Source organism: Tripterygium wilfordii, chromosome 21 (assembly GCF_013401445.1).
Source record: "Tripterygium wilfordii isolate XIE 37 chromosome 21, ASM1340144v1, whole genome shotgun sequence".
In the NCBI taxonomy this organism is placed as follows: Eukaryota; Viridiplantae; Streptophyta; class Magnoliopsida; order Celastrales; family Celastraceae; genus Tripterygium; species Tripterygium wilfordii.
Window position 1 is genome coordinate 3,932,825 of NC_052252.1, and position 25,788 is coordinate 3,958,612.

The window sequence follows — 25,788 nt, forward strand, 5'->3', positions numbered from 1 at the left end:
TTTAAATACCACAATATGATTCACTTGATTTTTTTATCAAAATGATATTGTACGCTCTTCTGAACAGCGTGATTACGCTGTTAACTAGAGCATCATTAACCTTAAAATTTTATAAAACCCAATGACGTTATATATAACAGCGTCATTCTTTTTTTTAAATAATAATTACATTTTTTTAAGAAAAATCTTGTTCTTCACTTCACAGAGACGAACTCGTTGACATGAATCATCGCAAAATCGATTTTGGTGATAAACATCTCACTTCGCTTCACTATACCAGTAGAAAACAATACCTTCAATGCTTTCCCCACCTTCATTTCATTAGACACAATTCAGATAATGGAAAATGTGATCAGACCCATTAGAACAAACAGAGAAAGTTACCTCCTTTTTCGTTGCCGTATACGCTTGCTTTCCTTCTCTAATTGAGATTTATAATCTTAGGAGATAATTACATTGACTGCAACGATCACAGCATGCTTTCTTTCTCTAGAAGGGAAACCCATATCCAAATCATTCTTGATAATGATTTGGATCACTACCGACCGGGGCAATTCGAAGAGAGAGAATCGGGTAGTTTGTGGTTCGGGAGAGAGAGAATGAGTGGAAGGAGATGATTTAGAGGAGAAGGACGATACATGAAAGCTGATTTGGAGATGTGTTAATAATCTGCTTGATGGGTTCATAACAGAACTGAACAAAACCACCTTGCAAGTAGGAGAGCCAGGGTTCTTGCTGATCCACTTTTTCGTTGCTGGTTCAAAGTAGTGGTTGTTGCATCCACTTGGGAACAATGGGAAGTAAAGCCCTGCCCTTTCCCCTGCATCTTCTTGCCTCAAATTCTCAAAACTCAACAAACCTTTTCAAATCAGGCTACACAATAAAGTCGATCTGGTGAACCGTGAACGTCGAGTTTTTCTTTTTTTGTTTCAATTATGACTTATATTTTAATAATCTTATAAATTAAAGACGCAGTTTGAAAAGGGCGTCTCTAGACAAAAAAAAATATTATAATTCATAATGACGTTATTTTAAACAGCGTCATTAGTGTTTTTTTAATATCTCATCAATGACGTTTGAAATAGCATTATTAGTGTAAAAAAATTTCAACGGACCATTTTGGTAAAAAAAAAAATCAAGTGAATCCTATTATGGTATTTAAAATCCATCGGAGGTATTGTACAGAAAAAAACTCCAGTTTTACTATCCTTGTCGCCAATAAAAAGGCTATTTTAGGTTAATCACCTGCGATTTTAGTAAACGGCAAGTAAAAAACTTTGGGCTATAAAAAATCGTAGGTATAATTTGACAGACAATTTTAAGTTACTTACTTGCGGTTTTACTAAACCGTAGGTAAAAGATTTTGGGTTATAAAAAACCACGGGCATAGTTTCACAGGTAGAGGCCAATTTTCATGACAACGGCTTTTCTTGAAAATGCAATGAATTTTGGTGGTCATATGCCATGCATAATTTGGTGGTTACAAGGTTTTGCTGCATATGCCATGCATAATTGGAAAAAAAAAATCAAACTACAAACTCTTACAAAATCCCTGAAAATCATCAAACCAGAAGAAGTAGTAGCTTCGTTGTTATGTATTCTCTCTGATGTAACAGAATAATCGAAACCGTACAATGGAGAATTACAGGATGTAAAAAGCGGAGTAAGATGGGGCAGACAAACATGACTATTTACATAACACCCAACTCAAGTGGGTAGGGTATGACAGTGTTGGATGAACTACCAAGTGATAATGGGCTAAGTCTTTTGTCCCACGTCAAGATATGAAGTGTTGAATATAATAGGTCAAACTTCTTAACTAATATCAAACATTTTTTCTAGGCTCAAATTATTATAGACTGGTGCTAAGCGTAGATAGACAAAGCCGTACAGATCAATATAGATTGTTCCAAAGCGAACAAAATATTACTATTGTGGAGGAGAGAACTATTCCAATTTACATTCATTAACTAATTAAAATGCATTTCTTGATTGGGCCATCTCACTTAATTTTTAGTCTTAGTCTTCATTTATGTCTTCGTACCAAATTTCCTTAAAGCATATGATATGTGGGGTCCAAATTAGTGGAATAAAAGCAGACGTACAAGTAAGTCTATGATTTAAATGTAACAACTACTCCCCAAAAATCCTCCTATTTGACTTCGTAGAATCATCACTCCAAACTTTTCAAGATTGTAAAAAGAGTGATGATGTGCATCGATAAGAGTTACATGACGGTTTGGGTTAAACACTAGAGGGGTCCAATGTAATGTGACCACTTGGTTTAACAATGGAGGTGTCCAATGTTTTTTTGACATCTCCCCGGATCCTTCAAGTCCACCCATTTTTGTCTTCTATTACATATGACATTATGACCAGATGATCAGAAATTTTCAGATGCTCTACAGATACCAATGTGAATGCTTCCATTAATGTTCCATCAGAGTGATTTCCTGGAAGATCAGAATCAACTTTTTTTTTTATATATTTTCCATGATCAAGGTCCAAGTCGTAGGACTCCAGCCTCCAGCAACAAACAATCGATAGAGATGCAAAACTAAAAAATTACCTCTCATCTTACTTATTTTATTTCTTCGTGCTCAACAAATCTTCCTTAAACCAACCAGTTTGTGTCTTTCATTTTTATCAAAACACATGGCAGAAATATTTCTATTCAGTATTGCAGAAAATGTTTTGGGAAAGATAGGCTCTCTTGCCCATGAAGAAATATGTTTGGCGCGGGGTGTAGAGAGCAATATGAAAAAGCTTGTTGAGAACTTATTATCCATCAAAGCTGTTCTCCTGGATGCCGAGGAGAAGAAGGCACATAACCACGAGCTGCGTATCTGGCTTGGGAGGCTTAAGGATTTCCTCTATGATGCCGAAGACGTGATGGATGAGTTTAATTATCAAGGGCTTCGCAAGCAAGTGGTGAAAGAGTATGGAACCATACAAACCAAGGTACGCAGATTATTCTTTCCAAGCTCAAATCCACTTGCATTCCGTTTCAAAATAGGTCATAAGATTAAGAAGCTTAAGGGGAGACTAGATGATATAGCAGCTCAGAAGTCTAAATTCCATCTCACGGAGCTAGTTACTTATGGCATGGGGGGGCACAGAGAAAGGGAGATGACAGATTCCTTTGTGCGAGCATCAAATATTATTGGAAGAGATGCTGATAAGGAAAAACTCATGGAGTTTCTATTGAAATCAGATGATCAAGCTGCAGGTATAATCTCTGTTATCCCTATTGTTGGAATAGGAGGATTGGGAAAGACTACTCTAGCTAAGATGTTATACAATGATAAGAGAGTAGATGCACATTTTCAACTGAAAATGTGGGCGTGTGTCCCTGAGGATGAATTTGACAAGAAGAAGATACTAGTAAAAATGCTCAAGTCCTTAACTGATCAAGATGTTAATAACTTGGATACTGACCAGTTACAAGCTCGCATTCGAGATCAACTAAACGGAAAGAAATTTTTACTTGTCTTGGACGATGTGTCGATAGTCGAACGTATTCGCAGTAAATGGGTTGAGCTGAAAGAATTGTTGGAAGTAGCTGCCAGTGGAAGTCAAGTCATTGTAACAACACGTAATCATAGAGTGTCCGAAATGCTGGGTACTACTGAAGGATACAAGTTAAAAGGTCTTCCACAAGAGGATTGTTTGTGTTTATTGAAAAAATGGGCGTTCAAAGAAGGAGAAGAGGAGCGCTACCCGTACCTCCTTGAAATTGGGGAGGACATTGTGAAGAAATGTGGAGGGCTTCCTTTGGCGGTGAGGACCTTAGGGACACTGCTCTACTCGAGAAATGAAGAACGGTACTGGAAGTCCATAAGAAATGATGAGATATGGAAACTAAAGCAGGATGAAGGGGATATTTTACCTGCACTAAGACTAACTTATGATCAAATGCCATCTCAATTGAAGCAATGTTTCGCTATTTGTTCTGTCTTTCCAAAAGATTATTTGTTCAACAGTTCTATGTTGGCTCAGTTTTGGATGGCACACGGTCTACTTCAATCTCCAGATGGAAACCAGGAACCTGAATATCTTGGCTTCCAATATGTTAAGGAGTTATACTCAAGATCATTCTTTCAGGATTTTGAGGAATATGGTTATCTTTACGTGTTTACAATGCATGATTTGGTACACGATCTTGCACTCTTGGTTGCTCAAAATGAGTGCTCAACTGTCAATTTTCAAACCAAGAGTATACCTGAAGGTGTGCGCCATCTTTCAATCTCCGATGCAGAAGTTTTATTTGGTGAAGAGGTTCCATGTCTTCCACAAAATCCAAGAAATGTGAGGAGTATTCTTTTCCCATTTGGAGAACCAACAGTTACAAGTGAATCCTCCATTGATGCATGCATCTCTAAGTTCAGGTTTCTAAGGTCGTTGGATCTAAGGTATTCATCATTTGAGTTGTTGCCCAGCTCTATTGGTGACCTGAAACATCTGAGATCTCTTCTCTTGTGCTTCAATCGTAGATTAAATAAAATATCCAACTCAATCTGCAAGCTTCACAATCTACAAACTCTAAACGTATATGGATGCGTAGAACTTGAGGATCTGCCAAGAGATATTCGGAACATGATCAGCCTGAGAACTCTGGATATCACCACGAAACAGAAGAGTTTAACAGCGAATGGAATTGGATGCCTAAAATCTCTCAGAAGTCTGGTTCTGTGCAGATGCACCAATCTTGAATCCCTCTTTGAACCAACAGTACACCTCCCTGCTTTGAGAGTATTGTACATCGACTCTTGTCCTAACTTGGTGTCTTTGTCACACATTCTGAGGAACCTAACTGCATTAGATACATTGATAATTCGGAAATGTATGCACATGGATTTAATGGATGAGGTGGAAGACTGTGGTCAAAAGTTGAAACTTCGGTTGCTAGTGCTAGCTGGTTTGCCACAATTGATTATCTTGCCAAGATGGCTTCAAGGGTCTTCGGAGACTTTGGAATACTTGTGTGTTGGATCTTCTCCCAATTTTTCATCCTTGCCTGAGTGGCTGCACAACTTCAAATCACTCAAAACGATTGCAGTCGCAGACTGTCCTAGCTTATTGTCTCTACCGGACTCCTTTGGTTGTCTCACAAACCTTAAGGAATTGAAGATTCTAAATTCTCCACAACTAAGTGAAAGATTCCAGCCAGAAATAGGTGAGGAGTGGCCAAAGATTGCCCATGTCCCACACATCTATATAGACCCAGATATTGGTAAGAACCCTACTGACTTTTATCTTCTTCGTTACGGTTAGTTGATCAGTTGCTCAGGCAGCATCACGTAGGATCAAGGATCGTAGTCTTGCAGTCTCACAAGAAGGTCTGCACGTCGCTGCCTAATATGTTTGGTATAATAGAGAAGCTAGCTTTGATGGTGTTCTACCGATCCATCTCCTCTAAAAATGTCTTCTTCTAGTTCTGTAGTTTTAAGTGCTTTCTTTTGATTATATCTCAAGCAAAGGAAGCCCTATATTGTGACAATGTCCTTTCTTCAAAATAAAACATGTTGGATTCTTCCATCTCTTGAGCTTTAAGGGTGCAAACGAGTTTAGCGGAGCGAGCTTTACCATGTTCAAGCCTGGTTTGTTTGTTGAGAAAAATTATTGAGCTTGAGCCATTTATTAAAACAACTCAAGAATCTTGTTCAAGCTTGTTTGTTAAGCTTATTAAGTGAGTGACAAATATGCCGAGTAGTTTGACACATTTCGATTTGCCTAATTATAATTGAAGAGAGTTGGCCGATTCAAGTACCAGAGTGCATGAATTTACTACGTATTTGTCAAGCCTTCCTTATACGGTGGTCAAATGGGATCGAGGAATGGTTGACCTTAATTTTTAGTCTTGGTCTTTTTCATTTGTCTTTATACCAAACTAGAGCAAGGACTAAGGCCTTTCGTAGTCTTCAATACGCATTACAGAAATGCTATTTTCTCCAAACAATGAATATCTTTTTTTGATGGAGCAAGGATTTGGTCATTGACTCATTGACTTTTCTTTCTTTCTTTTCTTTTTTTTTTAATTTAAGCAATATTTTCTCAAACCCGAGAACATGTTTTTTAGTAAATTTAGTTAATATGGCATGACCAAATCCTGTACCTTTTTAGATGTTTGATCTTGATCAACCATAACAAAATACTTTGGCATCCGACAGTTTAAGAACATGTAGTTGAACCAATCAAACTCTCTTTTAATAGAATCAATGATATTAAGAATTTTAGCAAGTTCTAATTAACGATCCAAAGCAATGACTTATCGACTAAGATTTCAGCCTGGTCTTTGTTCCCTAGTTTCTCAATTATTGATGTTAGTGCTCTAATTTTGAAAGCAAACTGTAGTATATATTGAAGACTTTTCCTGGTCAGTAGTATTTGTTTATGCATTTATTATTTTGAAGTGTTACTAGCTGACAACCTACGCATTGCAGCGGGATAATGTTGTTGTGAAGGCATGTAATGATCGATGATATCACAAAAGTTCGTATGCTTCCAAAAATCACAGACAGTTCAATTTCCATCCAAAATTCACTTCCACAACTTTTCATTACAGTTTCCTTAATAAGGATACTAATCAAAATTTTCATGGAATAAATTACTAATATTCATGCATAGAAGTTGGCTAAGAAAGCACTTAAATTGGGTTGCTGATACTGCAACAACATCAAAGGAACAGATAGAAGGGACATGTAGTAACCACTACATAACAGATAGAAGGGACTATATTACTAAAAATCAAGGGAAAAAATCAATGGACTAGAACCTTCAAATGGGCAGCAGATTTTTCTTTATTGGTGAAAGCTCGATTTCAGCCGACAACAAACTCAGCACCGGTCTGAACACACAGGATCTCCTCTGGATTTCTTTAAAATCACCAACAAAAATCTACATACAGCAATGGTCCGTCAAAGAAAACACCCCAGCAAAATGGACATACGAAATGATCAAAAATCACGAAAGCAATGTAAGTATGAAGGGAAACAACACTGATTTGAGTAAAAAAAAACCTAAAAAAACACAATTAAAACCTGGCTAGACAGGTATGAAGAATATGAGACACAACTTACATAGTCAAGAGTAGGGCTGCACAAAACCCGTAACCAACCCGACCCAAACCGCTAATCCGACCCAACCCATAGTAAATCCGACCCAAACCGCAAAGAACAGTTAAGGTATAGGTTGAAATAGCTTACCCGTTTACATAACGGATCGGATATATATGTAGTCTAAACCGATCCGCATGAACCCGACCCGACCTCACATACATAAAACGTCCTCGTTTTATGCTTTTATTGTACAGTACACACTACACACTACACACAGTCACACACTACACAATATAGAATAATAGAAATATAAATATCAAATAATTTAATAACTTTATTAACTTACCTATCTTAAGCCTAGATCTTCGTCTTTCACTCTCTCAAAGACTCATACTCTCAGTCACAGGAGAAGGCGCAAGCCCATAGTGAGTTGATGCCAAAAAGCACCGTCGCAACCCCAACTCCTGCCACTGCTTCTCAAGGTTGTTTGATTCTTTACTTGTTGATTACTTGATTTACTTGTTTATCTCGATTGGTCTGCATAAACTCTAGTGACTAGTGTTGCCTTTATTGTATTGAGAAATCGGTTGTTCCCGAGATCCAGGGAGGCTGAACCAGAGAAAGGTAAGCCTTCCCACCCGAATGGATTTTCTGTGCTTCCTGAGAAAGAAGTCGTATAAAGTCTCGCAAATCTTGAATTAGATTCTTTGTCTTTATCCTGGTGAACTTAACCCCCCTCCACCAAGCCATATTATAATGGGAAACCTTTATTATATATATTGGTATGAGCCTATGAGGTGCTACTACTATGCGCTACTTAAACATTTGAAATAAGGTCCCCACTTGTCAATCCAAAATTCATCTTATGGATTATTATTGAAAACTTTGAATGTTATTTTTATTTTGGGAATGTAATAATGTATTAATGTTATTAAAAGTACATGTTCCCTGCCTCTCTGGTAGGTTTTTATTTATGTTGGTGGTGATCAAACTTTTATTTTGGGAATGTATTAATGTAATAGTGTGATGATCCTATTGGGAATGTAATAGTGTAATGATCCTACTGTTTTTGATAGTTTCTTGCTTTTGATGTAAAGTTTATTCAATTTGAAGGATTAAAGTTTAGATTTGAGTTATATACAGCCTTGAATATTTATGCTATAAGGGCCATTCAAAGTTTCAAACTGAGGTGGGAAGGTATTAACCCGACCCTAATCCTCATATACCCGACCCCAAACCTGCATGGATCCGAACCGACCCAACCCATAACAATCAAAGGTCAGTTAAGGGTTGGATGAAGTGTAATCCGAACCAATACGGATCGGATGAACTATTCTACCCAAACCGACCCAAACCGACCCATGTGCAGCCCTAGTCAAGAGCAAACCCATAAAAACCAAAGCACACTGAAAAGATAGATGACCCGGAATTAAGTGTTAACCTAGATAAGCAACTCAAAGGGAGAGAAAAGAGACAGAAAAATTGCAAGAAACCAAACATTTAATTCAAAGTTTTTCAAAGTTAAATGCAATGAACATGCATAATCATCGGAGTTCGAATCAAACAAATACAACAACTGGAGAAGATCCAAAGAACTGTAAGAAATCAATAACAGAGCAGAGAAACATATGAAATGGACGCTAGAGACCTTAAAATTCAATAATCATTCTCATCCAAATTATCTAAGCAAAATATGTGGAGGAACCTTACCAAAATCGTCCAGAATAAAAAATAGAAGCATGGCATGAGAAGTCAGAGACACATCTACATAGCGAGAAAGATGAGAAAAATGAAGAAAAAATACCTGTAGGCCGTAGCCCAGCAATCCAGCAGCTTCAAATCCAAAGCTCCAAAGCAACCCTTGGAAAGAAAATTAAGGAAAAAAAAACTCTTAACATACTAAAATTAACTCACAATGAATGCGAATCATTGATGACTCACCCAACGGCCAACGAAGATATTCTCTTATATGTAAACCAACATTCTCACTGTTTCACTTTCTATCATTACAGGGCCCAATCCATGCTAGCTAGGCGTCATGCCTAACACATGCAAGTCGATGGTTGATTTCTGGAAATCGAGGCATATCTCTGCGTAACTCCCTCTTTGTTGACAACGGGGACTTTCTTCAACAGACATTCTGTTAGAATTCAATGCCATCAAACACAACAAATTACTTAATGTCATCGAACATGCAGAAAAAATTCAATTTTCATACAACTATATCAGCAAGAGAAATAACATGATCTTAGGGAATATAGATTCAATGTGGAGTCTATGTTTACTAATACACTGCACAATAATAAACTCAATTCAAGTCTGCAAAAAAATTCATCTTTATGCGAATATATATGAAGTTACAGAGTAACCTGAAAGAAAGTAACCAAAAAGAGGGCAAATACAGTGTAAAAAGTAAACATGTGATGGAAAATAAAAAATTTAACACATAATATTTCTTCAAAATAATATTAGTACAAAACCCCCAAGTGCAGCCCACACCAAAGTATTCTATATGACACAAAACATTTAAAACATGTAGCCTTCTCGAATCTCGTTGGTCAGTTGATCTCTCAGCTATAAAAGTTTTGTTTATGACAAGAAAGCTAAAAAGAATTTGCAAAGATTGAATTGTCACAACTCTTACAGATACAACATAAAAGGTAATATTTTATGAGTCAATGACCATTCTATAATTAATCCAATTCAATACTTAGGCTAAGAAATCCATTTTAATACTATGATTGCCGAAAATACATAGTAAACCACATGGAAAATGCACCATCTCATTGTGATGCTATGTTTGCGTCACAAATACACAGTAAACCCTGTAGAAAAATAACCCATCTAGTTGTGAACCTATGTTTCAATCATTTAGAATAAGTCATCATGAGAAGCCTTGAAACTTACCAATGTATAATCAAGCTCTTCCAAAAGCTTCCCTCAAAATTAATGAACTATCAACTCAGCATTGGACGACAGTGTCTGTAGATTGAAGCCACTTAAGAGAAAGGGAAGAGTTCTGAAGAGAAAGAGATCCATAGATAGTGGTTTTATGTTTGGCCTTTGCACCTGCAAAACTGAACCAATACAGAACTGCTGAACACATTACCTTTTCGAAAGACAGAACAAATAGCGAAACATTGCTTCAATTGAGATTGCATTTGATCATAAGTTAGTCTTATTGCAGGTAAAATGTCCCCTTCCTCCTCTTTTAATTTCCATATCTCATCATTTCTTCGGATTTCCAGTGCCGTTCTTCGTTTCTCGAGTAGAGAAGGTTCCCTAATGTCCTCACCGCCAAAGGAAGCCCTCCACATTTCTTCACTATGTCCTCTGTCCGATTGCCAGGAGGTTCGGGTAGCGCTCCTCTTCTCCTTCTCTGAACGCCCATTTTTTCGACAAAGATAAACAATCCACTTGTGGAAGACCTTTTAACTTGTATCCTTCAGTAGTGCCCAGCATTTAGGACACTCTATCATTACGTGTTGTTACAATGACTTTACTTCCAATGGCAGCTACCTCCAACAATTCTTTCAACTCAAGCCATATAATGCGAATACGTTCAACCATCCACACATCATCCGAGACGAGTAAAAATTTCTTTCCATTTAATTGATCTCGAATGCGAGCTTGTAATTGCTCAGTATCCAAATCACTCAGATTACTATTTTGGTCAGTTAAGGACTTCATCATTTTTACTATTATCTTCTTGTTGTCAAATTCATCCTCAGGGACAAACGCCCACATTTTCAATTGAAAATGTGCATCTACTCTCTTATCATTATATAACATCTTAGCCAGAGTAGTCTTTCCCAACCCCCCAATTCCAACAATAGGGATAACAGAGATTATACTTGCTGCTTGATCATCTGATTTCAACAGAAACTCCATGAGTTTTTCCTTATCGGCATCTCTTCCAATAATATTTGATGCACGCACAAATGAGTCAGTCATCTCCCTTTCTCTATGCCCCCCATGCCATAAGTAACTAGCTCCGTGTCCGTGAGATGGAACTTAGACTTCTGAGCTGCTATATCATCTAGTCTCTCCTTAAGCTCCTCAATCTTATGACCTATTTTGAAACGGAATGCAAGTGGATTTGAGCTTGAAAAGAATCTGCGTACCTTGGTTTTTATGCTTCCGTACTCTTTCACCACCTGCTTGCGAAGCCCTTGATAATTAAACTCATCCATCACGTCTTCAGCATCATAGAGGAAATCCTTAAGCCTCCCAAGCCAGATATGCAGCTCGTGGTTCCCTGCTTTCTTCTCCTCAGCATCACAGAGAACAGCTTTGATGTCTGATAAGTTCTCATCAAGCCTTTTCATATTGCTCGCTACACCCAATGCCAAACATATTTCTTCGTGGGCAAGAGGGCATATATTTCCCAAAACATTTTCTGCAATACTGAATAGAAAATCTGCCATGTTCTTTGATACAAATGAAAGGCACAAATTGGTTGGTTTAAGGAAGATTTGTTGAGCAGGAAGAAATAAAATAAGTGAGTCGAGAGGTAATTTTTAGTTTTGCATTTCTATTGATTGTTTGTTGCTGGAGTCATACAATTTGGACCATGATCATGGAAAATATATATAAAAAGTTGCAGATGAAAAGGTTGATTCTGATCTTCTAGGAAATCACAATGATGGAACATTAATAAACAAATCTGCTTTGCTGTACTTTTAAGCCAAGAATAATCTGAAACTTTGATGCCAAAAATTGTTTCTCCCTTTCTTGCATGGGCTTAATTTTGAAAAGCAAATATAATTTGCTGTATTTTTAGTCAAGAATATCCCTTGCCTAGAGTTTGGTGTACACCAAGCCGGATTATCAGACCGGGTTTCTTAGGCTCAAATTATTATAGACTGGTGTTAAGCATAGATAGACAAAGTTGTGCAGGTCAATATAGATTGTACCAAAGCGAACAAAATGTTACTATTACAGAGGAACGGACTATTCCAATTTAGATTCATCTATACTATATATTAAAACGGGTGAGGCAAGCCTGGCTTGCCGACACCTGTCCTTCCGTTTGTTCTCAGCGAGTGAGACGCTTTTGGTAGTCGCGCGGTGATGGACTTCACTTGGGTTTTCATGAATTTCGCAAGATATTTTCGTCTTTGCGGCTTTTCGCTTGAAGAGCTGGCTTTCTCATATGAGTTGGGCCACAACAAGCGTCCACGCATCTACAACAGGGCACGTCTCTTGCCTTCTCATCTCATCGTCGCTTCACAGTTCACACAGCTTAGTTGGTTCATATGTTTTTCTCTCACCTTGCTTCACCAGATCGGCCTTCACGGTATGGTATGAGCCGTGTTTCTGTAACTTTTCATGTGCGCTTTACGTCTTGAGTATCTTTCGGTGGTTGAGGTTGGAGTAGGTCTCAGTTTGCAGCTTATCGATGAAGGAATTGATTGGCAAAGTTTGGTCAGAATCTTTTGTTTGTTTCCACTTGCTAATTTCTCGATCTTGTTAGGACTTATGTCCCACATCGGTTAAAAACCAAGCAAAGTGCCCTAAACCCTAAAAATCCCACATCGGTTACTGAGAGGCTTGGTGTCTTGCTTATAAGCTTGCCCTAGTCTTCAAACCATTGTCCAGCCTTTTCCATGTGGATGGGCTGGGAACTGCCACAGCCCAAAGGTTGAGATGGTGGGGAGGTTGGCTCTGGGTTGTGCCATCGTGAGATTTTTTACATGGTATCGAAGCAGGTGTGCGCTCGTCCCCGATAAGAAGTCCACTCGTTGGGTCTTGGGCTTTGATACCCAGTCCACGAGTGCGGGGGAGTGTTAGGACTTATGTCCCACATCGGTTAAAAACCAGGCAAAATGTCTGTATATAGAAGCAAGCCCTAGTTGCATGCTTGGTTGGTTCTTGCTACCGATGCCGCTGCCTGTTTGGCGATTGTGGCCTTCGACTATCTAGGTTAACTGTTATGGTAGGTTCTCTTATCCTAATTTAATTTCTTTTTCAAGTCTTTTTGGTGAGATCTACATGTCTTTTGTTGGACGCTTCTGTTCTTAATTTTCTGTTTAGTCTTGTGATTTCTCTGTTGTTTATTATATTGATTGATGGCTTCGAAATGAGATTTGGTCGTTGTTGGGGATGACTTTGTCTCTTGGTTTTGGCCTTGTCCGGGATTACAAATTTATGCAAGGAAGGTGGATTTTGTTTGGGTTTAAGGTTGGGTTTTGATCACTAGAAGGTACTGCTGGAAGACAACATCTTATGCTTGACAAATAGTCCTCACAAATACTGACGGCCATTCCAAGCTCATATCCACTTCCAACATTCACAAACACCAAAACCAGAAACTAGGTAATAAGTGATCCAATAGCAATACAGAGGCATCTTTAGGGAAAAAGAAACAGTAGAAACAAGCACAATTTGAGGGAAAAAAGAAGAGAAAGTAGGAAATTAACACAAAAGTAATATGTTTGTCTTTGTCAAACCAAACTGGGTCGAAACACATTGGAAAAAACAAAGCAGCAAAACAAGAAAATTGGAGAATCAAGCAGGAAAACATAACCATAAGGGACACAAAATGATAGCACTCAAATGGTACCAGTTAACAAAACAAATAGACTACGAAAAAGTTATGCTTCAACAACTCAACTTGAAAAGTAAGGAGAGACAGACCAACCATGTTTTGAGTAGAGAACATGGATCAAGAGTGGGTGAAGCAAGTTGTTCTGGCTTGGTACTCACTGGAGACTGTCACAACTTAGCTGTAAGTACTATTATAGTAACTGTAACTGTTGATATTGATGTTGTCATTTGAGTCATCTTTTTATTTTCATTATGTGTCGGGAAGTTGAATTAGGTTAATAATTGATTGATTGTGATATCATGAATGGCAATCAAGTGAATTCGTGGTAGTACTATAAAATATTCAATGAGTTAATGTTTTTATTGCGTTTTTGTTTCCTCATTTGGACCATGCTACTGTAGAATTGGCATGGCTATCTCATGGTTTCCACCAAAACATGATTCCCATTTGTATAGGTGATGATAAATTAATTTTATAGTTGTACATAGCAGGTAAGTGGAAAATTTATGGAGAGGAAAAAAATACAGAGGAATAAAGGGGGAGGGGAGAGGGGGAGAGAAAGAAAGAGAGGAGGGAAGCTAGGGTGAGAGATTGGATTAAAAAAAGCGAAGGTAGCAAGCAAAAAGAGAGAAGTTCAATAGAAAATTTTATAGGGACAAGAAAAACATAGAGGAACAAGAAGGGGGAGAGAGTGGGAGGGAGAGATCAAATTATAGAAAAGAGAATGAAGAATATTAAAAGGAGGAGAGGAAAAAACAGATATACATAGAGGTTAAAAAATTTAAGAGAGAGGAAAAAACAGAGGAAGTACTTGCGTGTTTGGGAAAGGGACATGTTCTTAGTATTAAGGTTCTCACCTAAACCTTAATCGTAAGCTACTGAGAATGAAAACCAAGACTTTGTATGTTCAAGAAAAACCGATAGGAAGAACCTGAAAACAAACTGAAGGGAACAACTGTCAATTAATAACAAGATGGATACAAATTATTTTTATGAGCTATGGCATGAAGGAGAAAAAGAAATTTGGTACGTAATATGATGGTTAAGAATCATAGTTGAGTTTTCATCAAGGGCATTCTCTTTCTTGGGATTTTCAAATGGTTCGATAGGGTAAAACGCGATAAAGAAAGTGGAAATCATAGTTGTTTTGTCATCATTTCTGTGGACATTTGCAATCATATTCCTCACTTAATTTCATCTTAAATTTGACAGGTTCAAAATGCCAGGAAATGGAATGCAGCCTTTTGTCTGAGTATGAAAAACCCTGATGCAAGATCATCAAGGGTCAAATAGTAAGGATATGGGACTTCACAACGAAAAATTGTAGAACAACTATGGATACGACCATTACTTATGCGGAAAAGGAGAGATGCTGATTATGGAAATCAATTGTCTGTAAGGTTAAAAACGAACTTATAAATGATTATATCAGATATGTGACTGACTATACATGTATGGTTTCACTTGCAATCAAGTGTTTACAGTTACGGAGAAAAATAAAGTGTTCATAGTGACTAACCTCAATACATGATATTCTTCCGTGCATTGAGCTGCGCCATCGGTGCAGCGAGATGCTAGTTAACTAATTAAAATGCATTTCTTGATTGGGCTATCTCACTTAATTTGTAGTCTTAGTCTTCATTTATGTCTTCGTACCAAATTTCCTTAAAGCATACGATATGTGGGGTCCAAATTAGTTGAATAAAAGAACACGTACAAGGAAGTCTATGATTTAAATGTAACAACTACTCCCCAAAAATACTCCTATTTGACTTCGTAAAATCATCACTCCAAACTTTTCAAGATTCAACTTCGTAGAATCAACTTTTTCATCTGCAACTTTTTTTATATATTTTCCATGATCATGGACCAAATTGTATGACTCCGGCAACAAACAATCAATAGAGAAATGCAAAACCAAAAAATTACCTCTCATCTTACTTATTTTATTTCTTCGTGCTCAACAAATCTTCCTTAAACCAACCGGTTTGTGTCTTTCATTTGTATCAAAACACATGGCAGAAACATTTCTATTCAATATTGCAGAAAATGTTTTGGGAAAGATAGTCTCTCTTGCCCATGAAGAAATATGTTTGGCATGGGGTGTAGAGAGCAATATGAAAAAGCTTGTTGAGAACTTATTATCCATCAAAGCTGTTCTCCTGGATGCCGAGGAGAAGAAGGCACATAACCACGAGCTGCGTATCTGGCTTGGGAGGCTTAAGGATTTCCTCTATGATGCCGAAGACGTGATGGATGAGTTTAATTATCAAGGGCTTCGCAAGCAAGTGGTGAAAGAGTATGGAACCATAAAAACCAAGGTACGCAGATTATTCTTTCCAAGCTCAAATCCACTTGCATTCCGTTTCAAAATAGGTCATAAGATTAAGAAGCTTAAGGGGAGACTAGATGATATAGCAGCTCAGAAGTCTAAATTTCATCTCACGGAGCTACTTACTTATGGCATGGGGGGGCACAGAGAAAGGGAGATGACAGATTCCTTTGTGCGTGCATCAAATATTATTGGAAGAGATGCTGATAAGGAAAAACTCATGAAGTTTCTATTGAAATCAGATGATCAAGCTGCAGGTATAATCTCTGTTATCCCTATTGTTGGAATAGGAGGGTTGGGAAAGACTACTCTAGCTAAGATGTTATACAATGATAAGAGAGTAGATGCACATTTTCAATTGAAAATGTGGACGTGTGTCCCTGAGGATGAATTTGAGAAGAAGAAGATACTAGTAAAAATGCTCAAGTCCTTAACTGATCAAGATGTTAGTAACTTGGATACTGACCAGTTACAAGCTCGCATTCGAGATCAACTAAACGGAAAGAAATTTTTACTTGTCTTGGACGATGTGTCGATGGTTGAACGTATTCGCAGTAAATGGGTTGAGCTGAGAGAATTGTTGGAAATTGCTGCCATTGGAAGTAAAGTGATTGTAACAACACGTGATGATAGAGTGTCTGAAATGCTGGGTACTATTGAAGGATACAAGTTAAAACGTCTTCCACAAGAGGATTGTTTGTGTTTATTGAAAAAATGGGCGTTCAAAGAAGGAGAAGAGGAGCGCTACCCGTACCTCCTGGAAATCGGAGAGGACATAGTGAAGAAATGTGGAGGACTTCCTTTGGCGGTGAGGACCTTAGGGACCCTGCTCTACTCGAGAAATGAAGAACGGTACTGGAAATCCATAAGAAATGATGAGATATGGAAACTAAAACAGGATGAAGGGGACATTTTACCTGCACTAAGACTAACTTATGATCAAATGCCATCTGAATTGAAGCAATGTTTCGCTGTTTGTTCTGTCTTTCCAAAAGGTTATGTGTTCAGCAGTTTTATGTTGGCTCAGTTTTGGATGGCACACGGTCTACTTCAATCTCCAGAAGGAAACCAGGAACCTGAATATCTTGGCTTACAATATGTTAAGGAGTTATACTCAAGATCATTCTTTCAGGATTTTGAGGATTATGGTTATCTTTACGTGTTTACAATGCATGATTTGGTACACGATCTTGCACTCTTGGTTGCCCAAAATGAGTGCTCAACTGTCAATTTTCAAACCAAGAGTATACCTGAAGGTGTGCGCCATCTTTCATTCTCCGATGCAGAAGCTTTATTTGGTGAAGAGGTTCCATGTCTTCCACAAAATCCAAGAAATATGAGGACTATACTTCTCCAATTTGAACGACCAACAGTTACAAGTGAATCCTCCATTGCTGCATGTATCTCTAAGTTCAGGTTTCTAAGGTCGTTGGATCTAAGTTATTCATCATTTGAGTTGTTGCCCAGCTCTATTGGTGACCTAAAACATCTGAGATCTCTTCTCTTGTGCTTCAATCGTAGATTAAAGAAAATGTCCAACTCAATCTGCAAGCTCCACAATCTACAAACTCTACTCTTACATGGATGTGTAGAACTTGAGGATCTGCCAAGAGATATTCGGAACTTGATCAGCCTAAGAAATCTGTATATCACCACGAAACAGAAGAGTTTAACAGTGAATGGAATTGGGTGCCTGAAATCTCTCAGATCTCTGTTCCTGTTCAGATGCACCAATCTTGAATCCCTCTTTGAACCAACAGTACACCTCCCTGCTTTGAGAGCATTGCACATCGACTCTTGTCCTAACTTGGTGTCTTTGTCACACATTCTGAGGAACCTAACTGCATTAGATACATTGATAATTCGGCAATGTATGCACATGGATTTAATGGATGAGGTGGAAGACGGTGGTCAAAATTTGAAACTTCAGTTGCTAGTACTAGCTGGTTTGCCACAATTGACTATCTTGCCAAGATGGCTTCAAGGGTCTTCGGAGACTTTGGAATGCTTGTGTGTTGGATATTCTCCCAATTTTTCATCCTTGCCTGAGTGGCTGCGCAACTTCAAATCACTCAAAACGATTGCAGTCGCAGACTGTCCTAGCTTATGGTCTCTACCAGACTCCTTTGGTTGTCTCACAAACCTTAAGGAATTGAAGATTCTAAATTCTCCACAACTAAGTGAAAGATTCCAGCCAGAAATAGGTGAGGAGTGGCCAAAGATTGCCCATGTCCCACACATCTATCTAGACCCAGATATTGGTAAGAACCCTATTAACTTTTATCTTCTTTGGGTACTTCGTTAGGCTTAGTTGATCAGTTGCTCAGGCAGCATCACGTAGGATCAAGGATCGTAGTCTTGCAGTCTCACAAGAAGGTCGGCACGTCGCTGCCAAAGATGTTTGGTATAATAGAGAAGCTAGCTTTGATGGTGTTCTACCGATCGATCTCCTCTAAAAATGTCTTCTTCTAGTTCTGTAGTTTTAAGTGCTTTCTTTTGATTATATCTCAAGCAAAGGAAGCCCTATATTGTGACAATGTGCTTTCATCAAAATAAAACATGTTGGATTCTTCCATCTCTTGAGGCTAAACTCTAGACCCTGAACTTAGGGGTGAAAACGAGTTTATCGGAGCGAGCTTTACCATGTTCAAGCTGGTTTGTTTGCTGAAAAAAATTATTGAGCTCGAGCCATTTATTAAAACAACTCAAGAATCTTGTTCAAGCTTGTTTGTTAAGCTTATTAAGTGAGTGGCAAATATGTCGAGTAGTTTGGCACATTCCGATTTGCCTAATTATAGTTGAAGAGAATTGGCCGATTCAAGTACCAGAATGCATAGTTTTACTACGTATTTGCCAAGCCTTAATACGATACTGGTCAAATGGGATCTCGCTGAATGGATCATCTTAATTTTTAGTCTCAAGTCTTTTTCATTTATGTCTTCATACCAAAATTTCTAAAAGCATATGTATATATGGTCCAAATTAGTTGAATATGAACACAATTAAGTCTATGATGTAAACACAGGTTTTTGTTGGTGGGTATAGCGCAGCGGAACAAACAAGATTAACAATCGATAATAATCCAATCGGGAGAAAGGCTCAACCACCACAAGCATACAAACAAGTAAATACGCAAGAGAGTAAAGAAGAACACCGAGATTTACACAGTTCGGCTATACCAAACCTATGTCCACGGGGTTGCGCGAGTTTTCCACAAGATGAAGAAAATCGAGCCTCTTGGACAACCTCCAAGTTTGCTCAACACAAGCCTTGATCACAACCCTTCAGAATTTCACAAGAAATTACACCATTATTCACTCAATAATGATCTCACAAAAGTCTCCTCACTATGTTTTTCGTCTCTCTTTAAAACCCTAGAAAGATCCCTCTCAAAACAAAGATTTTGTATTAATAAAAAATCCCGAAATCTGCTTTTATAATCTATATGTGACTGATGTCCGAGCAACTTGTGGTATGTTTGAATAGCTCACGTTCTGCGCCCACAGCTTTGCTTGGCAAATGGGTTTCGTTGGAATGGAAGAAGCCGCGAAAAATTGGGTTCATGATTTGGAACACTTGTTTCGGAGAAAATATGTCGAGAGGCATTGGGTGCGTTTGGTTTTTTGTTTGCACCTACCAAACACACCTTTTTTGACTAAAACACGCTGTGTTGAAGTAAAAAATTATTTGGTCGAGCGATGTACTATGGTATCATCACACCCAAGTGCGGAGCTAGGATTGGACGTTGGGGGGACTACTACCAAATACATGGTTGAGAAAATTTGGCTGGGGTCTGCCCCCGAAATTTTTTTTAAGACTATATACAACATTACACCTCTTATTTTGGAGTGCATTTGGTAGAGAGCATGGCTTAAACACCCTTATGATAATTAAAGGAAGAGGATTATATGATGATAATTAAACACCCTTAAAAAGTGTGACCGAATAAACAAAATAAATCGAACTAAAATATACAAATAAAAAATAAAATGGACTTGGATCAGAAAACATATAAAGGAAATTAGGGGTGTACACCGGGTCGGGTTCCGGGTTATCGGACCGGGTCTGACCTGACCCGATATTTTTTAGAGGTGAGGGATCCGGTCCTATAACCCTGTTAAGAATCACCGGGTTATCGCGTTTCGGGTCACCGGGTTCGGGTCCCGGGTCACCCGGTTTGATTTAACAGAGATACAAATACTAACAGGTGTTAGTAACAGTCACATATATATAAAAAGACTAAACTAACAACCACGTACATATACATGTGTTCAAACGTCAAAGCCTAATAGCCACGTATGTACTTGTGTTAACAAAATATCAATATAATAAAATAATATTTTAAATGCTAATAATTCAAAATATTAAACTGTGTCGTTTTATTATAAACCACACTTTGACCATTTGACAAACAATCTTCTTCAACACACCCAAATCTCCTTCGATCAAGCCCTAAGCCAGTAGCCACCGTTGATCGCACCAACACAAATGACGTTGTTTGATTGACGAGAAAGCACGACTTCATCCACTAATCTATATGGACTGATTGATTGCCGAGAAATTTTGAAGGAACAGAAAAGGAATTTCAAGCTTGGCATTCCATTTAGGGCTCAATAGAAGAAGTACAACACTGTCGAACAAATAAGGAAAAAGCAGGTAAATCGATATATGATTCGTACCGAGAAAGTCATCGAGATTGAAGGTTTGCGAGGTAGCCCAAGCCGTGTAATTAGTGGCGGAAGTGTTGGTGGTTGCATTGAAGAACTAGCCGTCGGGGCCACCCACAGTGTAGTTAGTGTAAACTGTGGCCAACTCAGCTGCAGAGGGGGAGAGACCCGGAGGCAAGGACAAAGTCAGGCGGTGAGCCCCAAATGATGAGACGGTGAGACCTCAGTGATGCACAGGTCGCGAAGAAGCTGAGATCGCGTAGAGACAGAGAATCCCAAAGAGTAGAATAAAGGGTTTTATTGAAAAATGACATTGCTAATAAACATTTTTCAAATATAATCCTTCTTTTTTGAAATACTTAAATCTGACCCTTTCAGTCAAGAAAAAAACATAGATACCTTTTCACGTCTTTTTATGCACTTTTCTCTCACTTGAAACCTTAGAAATGGTTTCCCTCCTAAAACCACTTCCCTCTCTTTATGAAACTTCTCTCTCTTCTTCAAACCCAGTAAAAACCGCTCCATCTATACCTCTTTCCTTCAAACTTTGTCACAGATCTAGTGAAATCCATATGCCCAAACTCAAATCTTCGATGTTGAAGTGTCACGACTTCAACTCTTTGTAAGTTGTCATAGCGATGTCACCCACAATGCCAACAAGCCTAAAGTCAGTAATGCAAGCTCCGTCTTCGTTCCCGTTGAACATAGAAGTGCTCACCGTCGTCAATAAGTGTCCTGCCCTTCGTCTCCTACCTAACCGAAGCTGCATTTTACCGTATAACATTTTGTGCTCATTTTTTGCTTGTCATTTAAGTCGAGAAAGAAGATAACACTAAACTAAGGTTAGTGTAGTGCATTTGACGTTGGAAACTGCCATATTTATAAGTTGCTATACCTGTACAAAATATTTCGTTGATAAATGCCTGTTTTTTTCGTTGAGAACTATATTTGTTTTCGTTGATGTGAGACAAATTTTTCGTTGGAAACTTCGTTTGTTTTTGTTTAACTCAGACAATTTTTTCGTTGATAAAACATTTATAGGGTTGATAATATCACGATTTCAATGAAGGGAGTTTCTCAACCAAAGACTATAACCATGACTAGATGCATAGCACAGAAGATGGTTCGATTAGTCAAAATGAATGGGATGGTTACTATTTAAATTTTCCTGGACACCGGTATAACATCATGACAATCAATATTGCTGAATGCTTAAATGGAATATTGAGGGATGTTCAAAACTTACCTATTGCAAAGTTGATGGATCATCTGCAGTCTTTATTACAACGATGGTTTCATGAGAGACGATCAATCATTGTTGAAATGAAAGGCAAACTGATTAACTATTATGATAAAGTTTCAAACGAGAGAAGGGATAGGTATGTAACGTAATTTATTTTTCGTTGATAACGTTGATAATTTTAGTTGATAATCTATTTATTTCGTTGGGAATTTTGTTATTTTGGTTGACAAACTTTTTTGTTGATAATTATCATTTTCGTTTACTACTTAAGTTTTTTCGTTTATAGTTAGTTTAATAGTATTTTCGTCGACAAATGATTTAGTTTATGTTATAATTTCGTTTACTACTATAATTTTATCGTTGATAATTAAAGTTTTTATTAAATTGACAGGGCTAGAGTCATGACTATGGAGCCTATTAGTATAAATACTTTTCTTGTGAAAGACGGTGATGTTGGAGGACAAGTGGATTTGGCCAGCAGGACTTGCTCCTGTAGATTTTTTGATCTTGACCAGATAACTTGCGTCCATGCATTTGCAGCATGTAAAGTTAGGAAATTACCAACAATTTCCTTGTGGTCGCCTTATTACCGTACTGATATGTTTCTACTGGCATACGCAGAACCAATCAACCCTATTTTGAGCACAGACACTAATGTGTTGATTGAGGAAGTGAGAGTTCTGCTACCACCAGCAACCAGGAGAAAAAGTGGGAGACCAAGGAAACGTTGAATATCATATTCCGGTGAGCAAACATTAAAAAAAAATTGCAGTCATTGCAAACAAGATTGTCACAACCATCAAACTTGTAGTGAGCCTATTGTTTTATACCCTAACACGTCAGCACCATGAGAATTATGGTTGATAACTATTATTTGTAGCGTTGATTACTGTAATTGTTTTCATTGATAGTTATTTGTTAGGGTCACTAATTTTTCATTAATAACTATTATATGTAAGGTTTATTATTGTATCTGTTTTCGTTGATAGTTATTTGTGAGGGTCACTAATTTTTCGTTGATAACTATTATTTGTAACGTTGATTACTGTAATTGTTTTCGTTGATAGTTATTTGTTAAAGTCACTAATTTTTCATTTATAACTATTATATGTAAAGTTTATTACTGTAACTGTTTTCGTTGATAGTTATTTCTTAGTGTCCATAATTTTTCGTTGATAACTATTATTTGTAACGTTTATTACTATAATTGTTTTCGTTGATAAATATAATATATCATACATAGAAATTAAATAATTAGAGTTATATAAATTAAATACAGTTAAATACAATATCATTTTCCTGATCATCAATATAAGTAATCTCTTTATTCTTTTCATCCTCATTTTCTTTTTTTCTTCTTTTTTTTTCAACAATCTCCTCTACACTCTTCTTCTCTTCCTTCTTGTATGTATTCTGAGTCGATTTGATGGCCAAAATTTTCTGCTCAATTGAACTGAGCCTTACGAAAATATCAGTTGTATCATCCAACTTTTTAGCTGAAGTGACATCAGGTTCAACTTCGGGCTTATTCTTGGATTGCTTAAATTTCTTTGTCTTGTTCACAATTAATTCAACATTCTCATCTATATTAGTAGTATAATTCTGGTCACGCTCTGAATGTGTGAGAACCATTTCAATGACATGTACCTGAAGATGAAAAAAATCATATAAATTAATAAACTATATTGTAAATCATTATCAACCTAATAATACACTTATCAACTAAAATATAATATATTATCAACGTAAACATGATAATTATCAACGTAAAAATTTACATTATCAACGTAAATATCTATATTGTCAACGTAAACATTCTCATTAACAACGTAAACATTCTCACTATCAACGAGAAAAAATATATTTACCTCCTTGTCTTCCAGTAAATCATTGACTGTCTTAGATTTTGGTGTCTTTGTTGATAACCATTTCAACATTATGGGCAGCATTTTTACATCAAGACAGTTGGCAAAATGTTCGGCAATACTGGGAATAACCTCATAAGCCAACAATTGAAAAGCCCAAGGAAAACTCAAGAGATTGTACCACTCATAATCATTTTTTTCCTCCTTAAATTTCTCAGATCTACCATCAAGACAATTGTTCAGGGACTGAATTGTTTTCTTGTAGGACAAAATATCCCAACAAGACAGTTGTTAAATAGATCCATAGTCATGACTCTAGCGCTGCCAATTTAACAAAAACTTTAATTATCAATGATAAAATTATAGTAGTAAACGAAATTATAACATAAACTAAATCATTTGTCAACGAAAACACTATTAAAGTATAAACGAAAAAACTTAAGTAGTAAACGAAAATGATAATTATCAATAAAAAAGTTTGTCAACCAAAATAACAAAATTCCCAACGAAATAAATAGATCATCAACTAAAATTCTCAACTTTATCAACCTATCCCTTCTTTCTTCTGAAACTTTATCATAATAGTTAATCAGTTCGCCGTTCATTTCAACAACTATTGATCTTCTCTCATGAAACCATCGTTGTAATAAAGACTGCAGATGATCCATCAACTTTGTAATAAGTAAGTTTCGAACATCCCTCAATATTCCATTTAAGCATTCAGCAAAACTTAAGTAGTAACCATCCCATTAATTTTGACTGGTCGAACCATGTTCTGTACTATGCATCTAGTCATGGTTAAAGTCTTTGGTTGAGAAACCCCCTTCATTGAAATCGTGATATTATCAACGAAAAAATTGTCTGAGTTAAACGAAAACAAATGAAGTTTCCAACGAAAAATTTGTCTCACATCAACGAAAACAAATATAGTTCTCAACGAAAAAAACATGCATTTATCAATGAAATATTTTGTACGAAGGGCGAGACACTTATCGATGACGGTGAGCACTTCTATGTTCAACGGGAACGAAGACGAAGCTTGCATTGCTGACTTTAGGCTTGTTGGCATTGTGGGCGACATCTCTATGACAGCTTACGGAGATTTGACGTCTGGACACTTCAACCTTGAAGATTTGAGTTTGGGCATATGAATTTCACTAGATCTGTGACAAAGTTTGAAGGAAAGAGGTATAGATGAAGCGGTTTTACTGGGTTTGAAGGAGAGAGAGAGGTTTCATAGAGAGAGGAAAGTGGTTTTAGGAGAGAAATCATATTTAGGGTTGCAAGTGAGAGGGAAGTGCATAAACAGACGTGAAAGGGTGTCTATGTCTTTTCCTTGACTGAAAGGGTCAGATTTAAGTGTTTTAAAAAGAAAGGTTATATTTGAAAAATGTTTATTAGCAGGGGTCATTTTTCAATAAAACCCTAAAATAAAGACAGATTGTGTTTTATTTTCAATTTGAATTAAAATTTTGTTTTAATTAGTTATCGGGTTATCGCGATAACTTACAAAATACAAACCCGATACTCGGACCTGTTAACTAAGGTCCGGGCCGGGTTTGAACCGGTCCGATAAAAAACTTATCGGGTCAGCCCAATAAGGCCCGGGTCGGGCTGGATCTTCGGGTCTGACCGGGTTTCAAGACCCGGTGTACACCCCTAAAGGAAATAATAATATGAAGCAAAGCCCATGAAGCAAGGTTGAATAATCAGCCCAACTAAAGAAGGCCATGGCCCATAACTCCAATGAAGACTAGCCTAGGGTTCCATTCCATCAGAGATGCTCGAAGAAGCTTCAAGGAGCAAACAGAGAGGCGAAGAGACCAAAGACCAAAGAAGAAGATAGGAGCAGGTGAAGCAAAGCTTAACAATTGTTGGATTGGAAGCCAACAGAGGATAAAGATATGATCATCAATGAAAGCTCTGATTTGTAATTTTAATTTGGGGCTACAGACATGAGATGGGTGAGGATTAGACATGATGTTCATCTTCTATTCTTGTTTAGAACCATGTATGGTCTCACAGTGGTTCGGATGATCTGTGTTCTACCGTGATTAGAAGGATAAGCTTGGA

General features: G+C 37.4%; 3 protein-coding genes and 1 long non-coding RNA gene across 7 annotated transcripts; 3 read left to right on the forward strand and 1 right to left on the reverse strand.

Annotated features, from left to right (window-relative positions):
* The first annotated feature begins 2,655 nt into the window (after positions 1 to 2,655).
* Positions 2,656 to 5,359, forward strand: LOC119987742 (disease resistance protein RGA2-like). Its single transcript, XM_038832662.1, has 2 exons — positions 2,656 to 5,233; positions 5,283 to 5,359. Exons 1-2 carry the CDS (start codon positions 2,656 to 2,658, stop codon positions 5,357 to 5,359), a joined length of 2,655 nt encoding a protein of 884 aa, XP_038688590.1.
* Positions 5,360 to 6,526: 1,167 nt separating this feature from the next.
* LOC119988961 lies at positions 6,527 to 11,941 on the reverse strand. 2 transcript variants are annotated; one of them, XR_005465705.1, is made up of 5 exons: positions 11,183 to 11,941; positions 9,966 to 10,135; positions 9,000 to 9,198; positions 8,863 to 8,918; positions 6,527 to 6,897 (listed from the first exon to the last, which is right to left on the reverse strand). It is a non-coding gene; the product is annotated as an uncharacterized LOC119988961 (long non-coding RNA). The 2 variants fall into 2 exon arrangements; XR_005465704.1 differs by having other exon boundaries at positions 9,966 to 11,941.
* Positions 11,942 to 12,098: 157 nt separating this feature from the next.
* Positions 12,099 to 19,339, forward strand: LOC119988954 (disease resistance protein RGA2-like). Of its 3 annotated transcripts, none has more exons than XM_038834223.1 (4): positions 12,099 to 12,362; positions 12,914 to 12,996; positions 14,821 to 18,144; positions 18,246 to 19,339. In XM_038834223.1, the coding sequence occupies exons 3-4, from the start codon at positions 15,624 to 15,626 to the stop codon at positions 18,410 to 18,412; spliced, it is 2,688 nt and encodes an 895-aa protein (XP_038690151.1). In that variant the 5' UTR covers positions 12,099 to 12,362; positions 12,914 to 12,996; positions 14,821 to 15,623; the 3' UTR covers positions 18,413 to 19,339. The 3 variants fall into 3 exon arrangements, with proteins under 3 accessions (XP_038690151.1, XP_038690152.1, XP_038690149.1); XM_038834224.1 differs by having other exon boundaries at positions 12,099 to 12,357; XM_038834221.1 differs by having other exon boundaries at positions 12,346 to 12,485.
* Positions 19,340 to 21,711: 2,372 nt separating this feature from the next.
* LOC119987743 lies at positions 21,712 to 22,581 on the forward strand. The gene is made up of 3 exons (XM_038832663.1): positions 21,712 to 21,881; positions 21,981 to 21,986; positions 22,242 to 22,581. The coding sequence occupies exons 1-3, from the start codon at positions 21,712 to 21,714 to the stop codon at positions 22,579 to 22,581; spliced, it is 516 nt and encodes a 171-aa protein (XP_038688591.1).
* Positions 22,582 to 25,788: the final 3,207 nt, after the last annotated feature.